This window comes from Hyla sarda, chromosome 1 (genome assembly GCF_029499605.1).
Source record: "Hyla sarda isolate aHylSar1 chromosome 1, aHylSar1.hap1, whole genome shotgun sequence".
Lineage (NCBI taxonomy): Eukaryota > Metazoa > Chordata > Amphibia > Anura > Hylidae > Hyla > Hyla sarda.
In genome coordinates, this window is record NC_079189.1 from 369,780,800 (window position 1) to 369,796,549 (window position 15,750).

At 41.4% G+C, this 15,750-nt stretch overlaps 1 protein-coding gene across 3 annotated transcripts in view; it reads left to right on the forward strand.

Annotated features, from left to right (window-relative positions):
* The window catches only part of RORB (RAR related orphan receptor B), a 230,543-nt gene that overhangs the window by 179,964 nt on the left and 34,829 nt on the right, over positions 1-15,750 (forward strand). For all 3 annotated transcript variants that reach the window (XM_056523233.1, XM_056523227.1, XM_056523219.1), the window contains exons 3-4: positions 5,257-5,398; positions 9,679-10,080. In XM_056523233.1, the coding sequence (XP_056379208.1) occupies positions 5,257-5,398; positions 9,679-10,080 (544 nt within the window). The remainder of the gene's footprint in view (positions 1-5,256; positions 5,399-9,678; positions 10,081-15,750) is intronic.

Below are 15,750 nucleotides of genomic sequence, written 5' to 3' on the forward strand. Positions count from 1 at the left end.
GCAATTTGTCTATAAGGGTCCGATTCTCTCAGTCTCCTCTGAACAGTACATGTGTGCCTGGTACTTGATCTCTGCTAAACATGTATGTGGGCTTTTATCTTAGGTGCTGTTTATTTATGGTTTCTGTGGTTGATATTTCTAATGAATGTAGCAGCATTAACTTATGAGCTTCCTTTCCTGGAGTGGTCCTCATGTGAGATAGTTCCATCATGGCACTTGATGGTTTTCATGACTAAACTATAGGATACCTTCAAAGTGCTTGCAATTTACCAGGTTGATTGACCTTCATGTCTTAAAGTAATGCTGAACTGTCCTTTCTTTTTACTTAGTTGAGTAGTTCTTGCCATAATGTGGATTAAAACAGTAGTTAAATAAGGATAAGCAATGAATAGAACTGTGCATCAATGCATGGCACCACACAATTGATGGTCTCAAAGACACAGGGAAAGATTTATCAAAACCTGTCCAGAGAAAAAGTTGCTGAGTTGCCCATAGCAACCAATCAGATCACTACTTTCATTTTTCAGAGATCTTTTCGAAAGCGATCTGATTGGTTACTATGGGCAAATTAGCAACTTTTCCTCTGCACTGGTTTTGATAAATCTCCCCCATAAATAACACAAATGAACTCTTGACAAAGCATACCAGTTAGCTGAAAACTAGAGATGAGCAAATTTTTGAAAAATTTGATTTGGACGATTAGCTGAATTTTCTGAAAAAATTTGGTTTGGTCCGAATTTATTTGCGGTGAATCTGTATTAAAAATGGCTATTTTTGGCCTACAGAGAGCCTAAAAGGGGTGCAGAACACTTTGCCTTGCTGTAATATAGATAGGGTGTGTGCTGGGTTAGTGAAATAATACTGTTATTCAGTATGACATGCAGATCAGAGGCATCGCTATTAGAATCACTGTCACAGAGCGGCACAATGACAGAGCCCGGAGGTGGCATAAGTATGAGGAGACCATATAGTGGCTGAATGACACAGCGTGGAGGTGTTGGCAGCATGAGGAGACCATATAGTGGCTGAATGACACAGCATAAGGAGACCATATAGTGGCTGAATGACCCTGCCTGGAGGTGACAACAGCCTGACGAGGCCATAGGGCTGTAGTGGACCACCGGTGTATGGCGGGACCACAGGTGTAGCGGTGTAGGTGGTGGGGCCAGATGGTATTAACCCCTGGGGCAAGATGTTGTGACGCCAGAGTGGTTTTTGGTACCAAAACCACACAAACGGAATCTCTGCTATTCCAATGGCTAGTTAAGGAAAGGAGAGTCCACAACCAGTTAGGGTTTAACGGAGGCTTTACTGAGTTAAGACAGATGGAATTATCTTCACAGCTAGGCCACATTCCCAGAGAGGTGGCCAGGAACCCAGAAGGACCTCGCAGCTTGCTGGGACCAATTATACTTGTAATAGACTTGAGACAATTATCTTGAAGCCTGACTATATGCAGAACTTGACTATTTGTAGTGACAGCAGACATAGACTTTTGACTGGAATGACTGTAGCTTTGTGGCCTTCCAGATGCTGGTCACTAGCACTGAGATCTCTGGTGGTTGCTGTGCTCAGTAGCAGGTGGTAAGAGAAGAGAGTGAATTGTAATGGGGGGCTTTATAATATATAGTGGGGGGCTGGACTAAAGACCATTAGTCAAGCTGCGGGTCATAGGTTAAGCTGGTGCTCTCTGGGTAATATCAGGTGACAACATAGCATGTGACAATCTCACAGGTCCTTTAGACAACTCGCAGGTCCTTTAGACTATCTATACATTAGGATACTGACTACATATAAGGTAGGATAAATAACATTATGGAAACAGCAGGGGAGACCCTAAGTTACCGAGGGACTCAACCTGACTGGGCCTAACTGCAATGCAGCACCATGTCCTGTACTGGGACATTACAACCCCCCCCCCCCCCCTACTTAACACAAGTTGTTCTCAACACAAGTTCATTGACGTCTGCGTTCTTCATGCTGACTAACATCTTCTTGACAGTTTGATACATGCCTGGTGCGACCAGACTGTGTCTCTCTTTTATAGGGGGGTTGTCGCCTGTCAAAATCCGATGCTGGATCATGGACGTACTTCCAAAGTCTGTAGGATGCTTACTGAAGGCTTCGTGGTACCTCCTGGCAACATTGATAACCCCCTTGACTTGATCCTTCGGGGCTTGTCTCGTCTCCCACTTGAAGTTGTGCCCACCAGGGCGGGACTTTTCACAGAACCTAGAGTCACTTGGGCTGCTCGTTGTCGACCCACTTTGAGTTCTGATAAAATATTCTGGCTGAAACAGGGAGCGACAAGCCACTTGGTGATGCAGCAGGCTGGACGACCAATCGGAGCCACAGTTCTCCCTGGCCGCTTTATGGTGGTGCAGCATATGTTGACGCAGGGCCGTGATGCCAACATTGGGACCCTGGCCACGCTTCACCTTGTGCCGATACATCTTGCATGTGACCAGGTTAACATCCTCCGGTTGCTTGATGAAAAACTGCCACACCGCCGAGTAGCTGATTTTCCCACCAACAGTCTGCACTGATTGACTGCTACTGCTGCTGGCTCCAGGAATGCCTTTTCTACTCCCTCCCGGGAAGGTAGGCTACCTTGAGGCAGATGGTCTACTCCAGTCATGTTTGGCTCCAGACTTTCCACTTCTGCCACCATGCTGACTGCCAACCATGCTACCACCTTACAGGCTCAGCTGCTGCCTCACGGGCAACTTGCAACCCTCTTCTCACGATGATGATGATGAAGCCCCTTCTGCACCCGGCTCCCAAGTGCAATCGGCTTCATCATCATCGAGTTGTGTCTGTACGTCACTGATGTCCTCCTCAGGTTCCTCAACAGTGTCTGTTTCAGGAGCCTGAATGCTCACAACACCACCTCCCACGCCACTCTCCTCATCACTACTTGCCCGCCTAACGGGGTAAGCAGCGTATGTTTTCTCCACTTCTAGGCTGGGCAGTAGCTGCTGACTGTCCTCTTGAAGATCAGCCTCACTAAATAGTGGAGCTGAATCCACAGTGTAAGATCCTTCTGTGGGGGAGGGAACAGCATAGGACAGAGGCAATGGGAGGACAGGGACCAATCCTGGGCAATGCCAACTGAGGGTTGTGTCTGAGGAACCCACCGACTGTTGACTGGGGGTGTCAGATGTCACTTGTGATGGAGTGGATGACCGTCTTAACCAATTGATGATGGCAGATGGGTTGCAGGTTGAAACACGACCTCTAGCTGATACCTGGAGCTCAGGCATCTCACTATGACACTTGCTGCCACTTGCCACCTCTGCCTGATGAATTTAGGCCTCTGCCACTCCTCTGTGCACATCCTGGCACTTCTCTGCCTGACATACTTAGTGCGTATATGAGGGGAGGACAATTCGCTCCAGTATGCTTAAAACAGTATTTCTCTACAACATCAGCAGGTGTGTACTTTTTGGCTGGCCTTTCACAGTATCTAGGCCCTTAAGACTTTAACAGGGACAAAATGGTACACCACTTAGATGTACATATGTGGTATGCACTTATGAGGGGAGGACAATGCTCTCTAGTACGCTTAAAACAGTATTTGTCTACAACACCAGCAGGTGTGTACTTTTGGCTGGCCTTTCACAGTATCTAGGTCCTTAAGACTTTAACAGGAACAAAATGGTACACCACTTAGATGTACGCACAGGTTACACTTAATAGAGTGTAATAGAGAATACACTTTTAGTGCTTTGCTCACCCTAACTGGCTGGCTACTATTAGCTTCTCACTTGTTGTACACACCAGTGCTGCAGCACACAGTCGCTGTGTACTACACCCAAAATTGCACTTTCTCTCTCAATCTCACTCCCTTCCCTATCAGTGCTTTTAGGCTGGATTTGGGCTTGTGGTGAATTGCGGCTGTAAAAAAGCTTTTCTGTGCAACACACTGCTCTCTGTCCCTCTCTGCAATAGAACACTAATGTGACTGGCCGCAAGATGGCTGCTGGTTATATAGGGCTGTAACATCACAGGAGTGACTGGCTGCTGATAGGCTGCATGCTGCTTGTGATTCAGGGTCATCCCGCCGACCCTTGTTCTCGCCTTCCCAGGATTCCTTGCCCCATGTCCTCACATGTGGATCCGCCACAAATTTTCCTGAAATTCGTAACGAATTCTGATTCGTCAGATTCGATTTGCTCATCCCTACTGAAAACCATTCCTGGTGACCACAATATAAAGCTCATTGAGAATGCAAAGCTGTCTTCAAAGTAAAAAGGGGCAACTTTGAAAATGTTTTAATATAACACATATTGGGGGAGATTTATCAAAACCTGTCCAAAGGAAAAGTTGCTAAGTTGCCCATAGACAACCAATCAGATCGCTGCTTCCATTTTTCAAAGGCCTTTTCAAAAATGAAAGAAGATATCTGCTTGGCTGCGTTTGGCAGCTCAACAACTTTTCCTGTGGACAGGTTTTGACAACTCCCCCCATATGTTTTTCTTTTTAGTTTTTGTTTAAGTTTCCCACATGTTTCTTAATCGATTGCATGTCTTAATTCTCCATTGTATTGAATATATTAATATACAATGGAGAATTAACAAATACAAGAAAAAACACTAAATGCAAAGCTGTGTTTAAACTTTTGACTGCTACTAAATATGAACCCTAACTAAAGCTGAACATACACATTGGATTAAAGTCAGCTTGCAGTTTTGCTGGGATCGGCCGACCAACTAAAGTGTTTGTTGTTCTCCCAACTCTCCTGATGGCAGATATTGGTGAAAAGAAGAGTTTTGTGTGTTGGATTTCAGCATGCCCAATTTTTTGGTTTTTAGATAGATAAGCTGCCACCAGAGGTGTCTGGCAGCAGCTTTCTCGTCTTTACCCATTCAGAGTGTATGCATGCATGCATATGTGTAAATTAAGCGAGAAACACACGTCTACCGACACAAACAAGAAGGTCACTAAAAGTGTCAGGAGCTGTAAATATATGGCACCCAGTATATTTATGCATCTTTAGAAAAGTTTAATCCCTTGATATATTTTAGTCTGTACTTTATTTTATCTGTCTGCTTTACATGGAGCTTAGTTTGAGGCTATATGACATCCTATTACGAGTTGTGTAAACTAACAATGTTATCCAGCAAGACAGCACATTGTATACAAATCAAAAGCCTCAATATTCCGTTTTCTTTAATGCTGGGGCAATCTTCCATTATGGTACTTCAAATTACCATGAATAACAAGCTCATACTTTGTAATATCTCACTGTTTCAGGGATTCTTCAGAAGGAGTCAACAAAACAATGCCTCTTACTCATGCCCAAGGCAGAGGAACTGTTTAATTGACAGAACAAATAGAAATCGTTGCCAACACTGTAGACTGCAAAAGTGTCTTGCCCTGGGAATGTCTAGAGATGGTAAGTCAACTTCCTTTTTAAAATTCTATGCTTTTGAAAGTCTCATCTAATGCAGTAGCGATGCAAAAGGAGCATGGAAAGAGCAATATTTCTTGTATGAAGTACAGAATTAGAATTATGATGTTTGAGAAGGTCAAACATCCTTTCTGTGCAGCAAAGTAGCTGTGAATTTTAAAGTCTTAAGTCAAGGAAATGATTCCCACATGGAGGCATACATGTTCAGCACGGGCAAGAGCTGGTTACATTCCGCTGCAGTGGTTGAGATCAGAGACAATTTCAAACTTGGTTGGTTAACACCTTATATGCTGCACTGGCACCTTCAATCGTTTTACCTTAGGCTTAGGCTGCAAAAAAAAAGATTCATGAAAGTTATAAAGTTAAAGTAACAAGGAAACAAAGCTGTGGCTCAAAAGCAGCTTTTATTTTTCAATAAAGTTTTATTTTTTGTTTTTATGGACAAGTTATAAAATATCTTACTACCCCACCACCTCTCCCTACACACATACAAACCCTTCAAAACATTTATAAGGGTAAGCAATACATTATATGTTGCCTTAAAAGGGTGCTCCAGTGGTAGAATGCTGCTATGCAAAAAACGGTCTTCCTTAATCTTACATATCTTTAAATGTAAGAGGGATTGGCCTCATTGCCCTGAAGATGACAATTTGTGACCCATGCTGCCTGTGGGCCCAAGCCACTTTTAGTTGACCCTTCATAGGAAGTTTAAACAAATGTAATTTTCTACAGTAAGTTCTTACTTTTCATAAAACCCTAAATCCCCCTAAAGGACAAACAGATGCTTTACACAATAGCTAGTCATCTTCAGGGCAATGAGGCCAATCCCTCTTACATTGATAGATATGTAACCCCTTAAGGAAGACCCTTTTTTGCATAGCTGCATTCTAAAAGCCATAAAAATTTTTCCCCTTTATACATTGTATATATGACTTGCACTATTTCGCGGAATACAGTTTCGCTCTAACTGAGGAATGTATCTTGCAGCGTCAGCGTTTCCCAAAGTTGTGAAAGTGAAAGTAATCATGCTCTGAAATAAATGTAGCATCAGCATGTCATTTTGACATTTTCCCAACGTACAAAAAAGCTGAAAAGCAGCATGTGAACATAGCCTTAATATAAACAGCCATAGTGTTGTTTAGGCACCTTATGGTTCATGGCATCTAGAAGGTCCCAAGAGACAAAAGGTGCAAACCACCAATGGGTTGCGTAGGTCAGTGAGAGAAAAGGATCAGCTAAAGAGAAAGGACAACCATACCAATACTTAAACTTCTGTAGCACTTTTTTGGGCTGTGGGACTACCTACCATCTCAACCCTACAGCATATCGTAATTTATATACTGCAGGTTATAAATTACATAATAATTAACCAATGATTGCATTGTCTAATGTACAATATAATTGTAGACTCAGTTGCCTTGGTAAAAGGTGAGAGGTGTCAGAAAAAAAACAAGGACCAAAGCCATAAATTGTGTTCTTGTTCATGCTTGTAGAAGACTTTGGGTACATTTGTGTAAGTTAAAGATAAATTCCACTAAATATTTGATTTCATATTCTATGTATATAAATACAAATAAGGCTGATGCTGGTCCATCCACATGGGATAGAAAATGCTTTTTATAGAATTTGCTGTAAACTCTGCTGTGAATTTGCTGTAAAGTCTGTATGTTTTACATTTATTTATTGTATTTTCCCAATAATAATTCTATTACTATTTCTGCAACAAGGCAAGCAAAATAAACACTGACATATAGTACAGAAACAGCCATTGAATGATAACGAAAACCCTATGTAAATGTATTTTTAACTAAAGGCAGTTGATCAATTGTTCCAGACAGACCCTAAGGAGCATTCGATAAAGGACTGTTACCATTGTCATGTCTGGTCTATTGATTACATCAGATACCAGTTAGAATTTGGCAGCTAAACAATGAAGGAGTTTAACAAGCACTTTAAAGCAGTGCACTCTCTTCTGGTCTTTGTTGTGGTGAAACATCCCTGTTCAAGCCAAAGAATTAGCAGAACAATTAGTCTCTTCACCACAGACATCACTGTCTCTGAATGTTTCATGGCTGAAGCTTTCAGAACAATTTGTACAAACATGAAAACAGTGGGGTTCTCAATGGAAGCAAAATCGGTATTTTATATTGCTCATAAAATTGCTCTTGTAAATAGCCCAAACAAATGTATATTGTTACCAGCTATGTTTTAAAAAATTGCTTTCACAAAAAATTGCTTTCACAATGCATGTTTCACCAGTTTTAAGTTTTATATGGCTTCCTCTTCCTGCTGCTATATGAGCAATGGTTGTTTATTTAAAATGTTATTTATGTGTAAGCAATGCATCATCCAGCCATCCCGATAACAGTAAAGAATGAATAACATATCACTAAAGCTATACTGAGAAATGCTCCTAACATGGGGCATCGACCTTAACCCTGTCACCCTGAGGAGTTTTCTGATTAACCTCAGAAATACCATGCAAGAGCAAGTGCACATGCCCACTGAGGGTAGTGCTCAGTATACAGGGAGCACATAGGGGCACTTTCACCAGACACTTCAAAGGAATGAGTATCATTTTTTTCTCCACTCTCTGTCCCTTTGGAATTTTGAGAATAGCATGGAAAAGCCCTTTAAATATTTTAGCCAAAACAAAATGAACCTTGTGCATGATTTTGTGATTTATGTTGGTCAAATGCGCATATTTGTGGAGTTACTTTTTTACGAATAGATAAAATGCAAAATTAGAAAAAAAAAGTTGCAAATATAAGCCAACATTGATACTGATGGCCAACATTATTACTGCAGTGTTTCTGCATCCACTAAGGGTGCATTCACACCACGTTTTTGCAATACAGTTCCCGTATCAGGTTTTTGAGGGAAAACGGATTCCTCAAAACCTGACTAAACTGTATCAAAACTTGTGTACAAATTTTAACCCGTATACAGTTAAAAACCGTATACAGTTTGAAAACTGACATCCGGTTGCATCCGTTTTTTAAGAAAAAATGTATACGTTTTAACTTTTCACTCCATTTTGAATAAAGTTTTACTTGTTTGATTGAAACTCCAAGAAAAAAAACTGTGCAAATTCAAAAACCGTATGGTGAAAACCGGATGGAACTGTACGCACATAAAGTTCTGTACGGTTCCCATTGACTCTCATATTAAAAAAAAAAAAACGTATACGGTTTAATACAGTTTTTCAACCGGACCTAAAACCGTGGTAGACTACGGTTTTGGGTACAGGAAAAAAACCTGACAAAACCGTACAGGATGCAAAAGGGACACAACCTGATGCATCTTTTGGCATACGGTTTTCAATGGAATGTCAATGCATACATTTTCCAATACGGTTCCATACGGTTTTCACATAGAAAATGTGTACGGGAACTGTATTGCAAAAACGTGGTGTGAATGCAGCCTAAGTCTTATCTTTAGCAAGAGACTCCATCTACCAGCTGCATATGCCTCAATAAGGCTATGTTCACACAGTGGAATATCCACACACCTGTAAACTGGTTGGGGGACATTTAACAAGGTATTTAAAGCCCACAAGTCGTACAAAAAGTCGCACATGCGCCTAAGCACTCTTTTGTGCAACTTTTGTGAGTAAGCAATAAGGTACAAACAGCCTTACCTAAGTATATTTCAGTTTTCACTTTGCAGTGGTCAGGTACTTATGATGTGCGAAAGTCGCACATAGGGTTAAAAAAGTCACAAACCCCTTACAAAAAGTTGCAAGTCTACTCCAGGCCTAACCTGGAGTACAAAACTCCTTTACGTGAGCAAATATAAAAAGTCTCACAAAAGTCTCAGCTGCAACTTCTTTGTTTTGCTTATGTGCTCCAAATTTATCAACCCCCTGTGATAGTATGATAAATATGTAGCACATAAGCAAAACCAAAGCAAAAAATTGCCTTCAGAACTTGCTTACCAAAGCAACAATGATAAATGTCCCCTGTTATGTTTGAAAGGGATGGGCTCTACGCTGGCCATCCGCAGCTGATTTTCAGCTGCGGAATCTCTGCTGTGTGCGGACTGTAGGTAAAGTCTGAAAGCATCTTGACTCCTCATGATGCCTTCTGGTCTAATATAATCTAATATATATAATCTAAGGAAAGATGAAGCATGTGGAATGTAATAAGTGGCACAGCAGCATCAATAAATAATTTCCCAATGTGATAATGAAAAACAGCATGAAAAGATGTTTCAATATTTTGTTTTCACCTGTTGACACGTACTATTCTTTTTACTTTTTCTAGCTGTAAAATTTGGGCGAATGTCAAAAAAACAGCGCGATAGTCTGTATGCCGAAGTCCAGAAACACCAGCAACGGTTACAAGAACAGAGACAACAGCAAAGTGGAGAGGCAGAGGCCTTAGCCAGGGTATATAGCAGTAACATCAGCAATGGTCTGAGCAATCTCAACAATGAGACAGGAGGCACTTACTCCAATGGACATGTCATTGATCTGCCCAAATCCGAGGCGTACTACAGTATGGATTCTGCACAGCCCTCCCCAGACCAGTCAGGCATAGACATAACTGGAATGAAACAAATAAAGCAAGAACCTATTTATGACCTTACGTCCGTACCAAACTTATTTATGTATAGCTCTTTCAACAATGGCCAGATCGCACCAGGAATAAGCATGAGTGAAATAGGTAAGTTCATTTATCTGTTGCTCATAACACAGGTGTGCTCCTGAAGATCGATGATAGAAGAACAAACATTCATCATTAAGTTCTTACTGTACAGAATGCAAACATGCATTTGAAACTTTTCATGTTCATCATGTGTTACATGTTGGTTACTTTAAGGCTAAGTTTCCACTTGGTTTTTTGCACTGCGGTTTTTTTTGTGTGGAAACTGCAATTTTGGCCGCCTTGGCGTTTTTTCAAAATTGGTTGGGTACCAAAAAAAAAAAGAAAAAAAAAAGGATGCAGTATATTTTTCATAACGAAATTTTAACACATTTTTAAACAGGGATCAATTTATGTAGGCAGGCAGGGAATTAAAAATGTAGCCGACAATAATAAGAATGTAAAAAAGAGCCATTTAAATGTAAAAATTACAACATTTATAATACATTTTTATTAATAATGTCTTTTAATAATGTGTTTAATAAAGTGTGTGTGTTTTCAAATTTTTTTTCTTAATTTTTTATATTTTTTAGGTAGTACTACTACTCCCAGTATGGAACACACTGTTCCATGATGGGAGTAGTAGTACCTGTACTAATAGACAGATGGCCCAGGTGTCACTCCTGACACCCAATGCGGTCGTCCATAATATAGCAGGGATGCGGATGCGATCGTCCATAATATAGCAGGGATGCGGAGCGGCTCTATACAGCATTTGCATCTCTGCACTATTTTCCGACCGGCCAGTGATGTGAATTCACATCACTCATTCATATTTTCCGCCCAGAGTGGTTAATGGCCGGTTGGTGTTGCCAATCCCCACCCTCAGAGGGAAATATGAATTTGATATGAGTGAGTGGCCGGCCGGAGTACAGAGTAGAGATGCGAGCGCAGGAGAAAGCCGCTCCGCATCTCAGGGATGAAGGATGAAGGGCGATCGCAGCGGATGTCAGGAGTGACACCCGCTGTGATCTGTCCTTAACTGCAGGTACTACTGCTCCCAATATGGAGCAGACTCTGCTCCATGCTGGGAGCTGTAGTACCAGCATTAATAGACAGGATGCACTTCTGACACCTGTTGCCATCTGTCTATTAATGCAGATAATACAGCTCCCAGCATGGAGCAGAGTGTGCTCCATGTTGGGAGCAGTAGTACCTGCAGTTAAGGAAAGATTACAGCAGGTGTCACTCCTGACACCCACTGCGATCTTTCTGTATAATGTATAGATGCGGCAGCCACTCTTCTATGGTTCCCTGCACTGACGTATATATACACCTATTCATATTTCCCACAAAGAGTTGTGATTGTCTGGAACCATCTGGCCAATCGCAGCTCTCTGCGGGAAATATGAACAGGTGTATATATACGGCAGTGCAGGGGACCACAGAACAGCTGCCAGCCACCAACATCTATACATTGTACAAGACGATTAAACACATTATTAAAAGACATTACTAATAAAAATTTTAACAAAATGACTTAAAAAGTGAAAAACACACTACACTACACTCACACACTACATTTTTATTATTGTCGGCTACATTTTTTGTGCCCTGCCCGCACACATAAATTGAGCCCTGTTTAAAATATAATAAAAATGTCATTTTTTTTCATTCAATTTTTTCCATCATTATTGTATCTTTTTTACAACAAAAATTTTAAATGGTACCCTACGAAATTTTATTAAAAAAGGTATCTCCATCACTTTTTGTATCGCTTAAGTCTAAAAAGAATAAAAACCGCCTGCAAAAACACCAAGTTAAAACCCACATGTAGTTTTTCTTGGTGTTTTTTTTACTTCCAGAGAATTCTATGGGAGAAAAATGCCACGATTTCAGGGGAAAAAATGCCATAGGCTCAACATAAATGGAGAGTGTGTGCTGACTCCTGCTCCATGCACAAGGAGAGACTGAGTGTCGTGCAGGAGATATTGGTGGGTCCCAGTGGTCGGACCCCCCATAATCAGACACTTAACCCCTATCCTTTGGAAAGGAGATAAATTGTCCTACCCTGCAGTACCCCTTTAAAAATATATCTGTGATTCCAAAGATGTGTAAACACAGCCTAAAGCAAAAAACTGGGCAGGTTTATCTCTAAATGATTTTATCAATTATTTCTTGATTCAGTGTTCTACAAAAAGATCATGATTCTTGATTATATATTTTCACAGTGCATCCAAGTGGCACATAAAACTAACATTGTGAGAAATAAAGCCGTCCATATGGAGTTTTTGAATTCCGAAAAATACAGGTTACATGCTTTTAAATACTGTGGTCACTTTGAATTCGTTGCCATTGGCTGTCGTGTTTTCAAGCTATGCTCATCTAAACCTCTGGTCACACATATCAGTGTTCTTGTACAGTAGACTCATGAATGGAGTCTGGTGGGGTAGACAGAGTGTCTGCCAGCAGGACAGAATCCGATGCTGATCCCCCTACCTTTCCATGAGATCCAAGTGGTATAAATGAAGTGTCGTGTAACAGGCCTTCTGCTGCGAATCAGTGTATGCTCAGATCGCTGCTCTTTCATCCTAATCAATAAACATGAGATAGCGGATAACTTGTTGAATGTCTATGTATTGTTACCAACAGAACAGGTTGGCTCCACTGCAGAAAATGTGCCAGAACAAGCACTCAGTCAAAAGGGAATATTTAAGGCAACTTTGCCATCCAAATCTATTAAACGCAGTGTTTCCCAACCAGTGTGCCTCCAGCTGTTGCAAAACTACAACTCCCAGCATGCTCGGACAGCCAACGGCTGGAGGCCCACAGGTTAAGAAATGCTGGTTTCACTCATGCTGCCCTGTGCCCTGTGTATTTCTTAAAGGGGTACTCCACTGGGAAAAAAAATTCTAAATCAACTGGTGCCAGAAAGTTAAACAGATTTGTAAATTACTTTTATTAAAAAATATTAATCCATCCAGTACTTATCAGCTGCTGTATGATTCTTTTTGAATTTCCTTTCTGTCTGACCACATGCTCTCTGCTGACACCTCTGTCCATTTTAGGAACTGTCCGGAGTAGAAGCAAATCCCAATAGCAAACCTTTCCTGCTCTGGACAGTCCCTGATATGGACAGAGTTGTCAGCGGAGAGCACTGTGGTCAGACAGAAAGGTAATACACAAAGGAAATTCAAAAAGAAAAGAACCTCCTGTGGATCAAACAACAGCTGATAAGTACTGGAAGGATTAAGATTTTTTTTTAATAGAAGTAATTAAAAAATCTGTTTAACTTTCTGGCAGCACTTGATTAAAAAAATGTTTTCCAGTGGAGTACCCCTTTAACATTTGCTATTATTTACTAAAGCTGCAGAAAGTGTTAAAGTGTCTGGGCAATGAGTAAAACAAAACAGAGGGGTTGATGATGTTATGTAAAAAGCTGCCATTATTTGGGCTGCATTTTAGAGAACGGGGCACTGTTTTAGACTCAATATTGACATTTATGGATGGGCACCCATTACTTTTTTCCTATATGACTTTTTTACCTGTTCGCTTTCGGTATTGTACATATTACTGTCATGCAAGAAAGGCTCATTTTTGGCACAATAAGGAAGATCAATATGTTTTTTTAGAAGTAACATAAAAGGGGCTTGCACTATTTTTGAATAAAATGGCGTAAATATTGGTTTATTTTCCAACGTGTCAAGTGCTTAACGTTTGGAAATTGCCAAGCATTTATTATGGCATCACTCTTTTCGATTGACTTCCCAATCTGGGTAGAAATCACCAAAATCCTGTTGCGTATTGTGTCCTGCACAATGCAACTAATGCTATGTAAGACTCTGACTTACCAACTTTACTCTGAAGCCAGACAAGGGTACAGTATAGTAAAAGTATGCTTGCACAAAGCACTAAATCTATGGAAGGCATTTATCAAGCCTTACATTCTTGCACTGAATGTGCGATATTTGCTCAAAATCGCTTTTCCTAGAGGATTTATACTGCATGGGTCAAGGGGGCATGACGGAGGCTTGGCCTCGCAACTTACGACACCTGAAGTCACAGAAATATACACCACCTTAAGAGGTGCTGTACATTGACCGGGTACAAGGGCACCTATGGCTGCCATTACACACAATATCAGCCGCAGCGCACCCCTCTTAGTAAATCCAGCAGACCTCAAAAGGGCAATGCTTTACTAACTTGCGACACAACAAAACGCTGCACATAGTACACTCAGATGAAGAAAGGAATATACACACTCACCTCTCCGGTACAGGCTCTGTAGAAGATTTATTCAGTACAAGGTAAGGTGCAATTTCATAGAGAGGTACGCGGCATGGTTGCTGGAGTAAGGTGACAGCTGTTGCGCATGCGCACGCTGCTTCAGACCTCTGGTGGTCAGAAGAAGCGTGCTGTGCGCACACCCAACAGCTGTCATCTTACTCCAGCAACCATGCAGCGTACCTGTCCATGATATTGCACCTTACCTTGTACTGAATAAATCTTCTACACAGCCTGTACCGGAGCGGTAAGTGCGTTTATTCCTTTCTTCATCTATTGATGTTTCTGGACTGTCTGTCTCTTGGAGACACGCACCTCCGCCAGTGTATGAATCTTACATCAGGTGATTTTGAATTGCTGCTATGCCCGCCAGCATGTGTTTGTGGACTATATAGGTAGCAGTACTGACTCCTCTCTCTGCTGTGCATTGACTGCACATAGTACCCTTTCATGTACAAGGGATTGTAATGACATGCACACATCCTAATACACCAATGAAAGAGGCAGGGTAGGCTGCCACTGAAACACCCACTGGGTATATTTTCTGCTTTCCATACTGCTCAGAAAATTTTAAACCCAATGTTAGATATTTATTTCTGCATTTTTGTGTCAATTGTCCTGTGCAGTATATGAACCTTTTGGGCACTTGGAATGAGGGGAGTTTGAAAGGGTAGGGTCCCACACAGTGCATCTGCAGCATAATTCATGTTGTGGATGCACCGACGGCTGAGCTAACTCCGTGCTGCGGCTGGGTAGCTCTGTGTGTCAGCTCGTATCGGCAGATTTCTCACCAGCAGTCACGAGCTTACACACAGAGCTACCGAGCAGGGAGCTTGCTTAGCTGTTGCTCTGTGAGTGTGTGACCTAACCCTAAGGCTATGTTCACACTTCCAGAATGTCCACATGGAAAATCTCTGTGCGGACATTCGGCAGAGTGCGGGCGCTGGCATATTATGCCAGTGCTATGACCTCACAGGCATGGGCCGTCTCATGGACGGCTATGCATTCCTTGCAGAGTCCGCAGAAAGAATAAACAGGTTAATTCTTTCTTCGGACAACAAAAATGAAATTTCCGTGCCAGAAAAAAAATTCTGACACAGAAATTCAGGACGTGTGCACAGCGCAGCAGAATCCCATTGAATTCAACAGGACTTTGCTGCTACGGAATCCTTGGTGGAATTTCAATGCAGAATTTTGCCCAGAAATTCCGGACCTGTGAACATGTCCTTAGGATGTATTCATGCGTACAGTATCCTGCATATATTTAATGGGTAGGATTTCAAGCTGCAGATTTGAAGCTGTGTTCAGTCAATTAGTTAACAATTACATCTGCAGCATAAAATCTGCAGTTTCAAATCCTGTATACGCAGGATACTGTACATGTGAATATGCCCTTAATCCAAACTAGAGCACTACATACACGTGCATGCCATGTATAAATACCAATATGATAATACATTATATGTT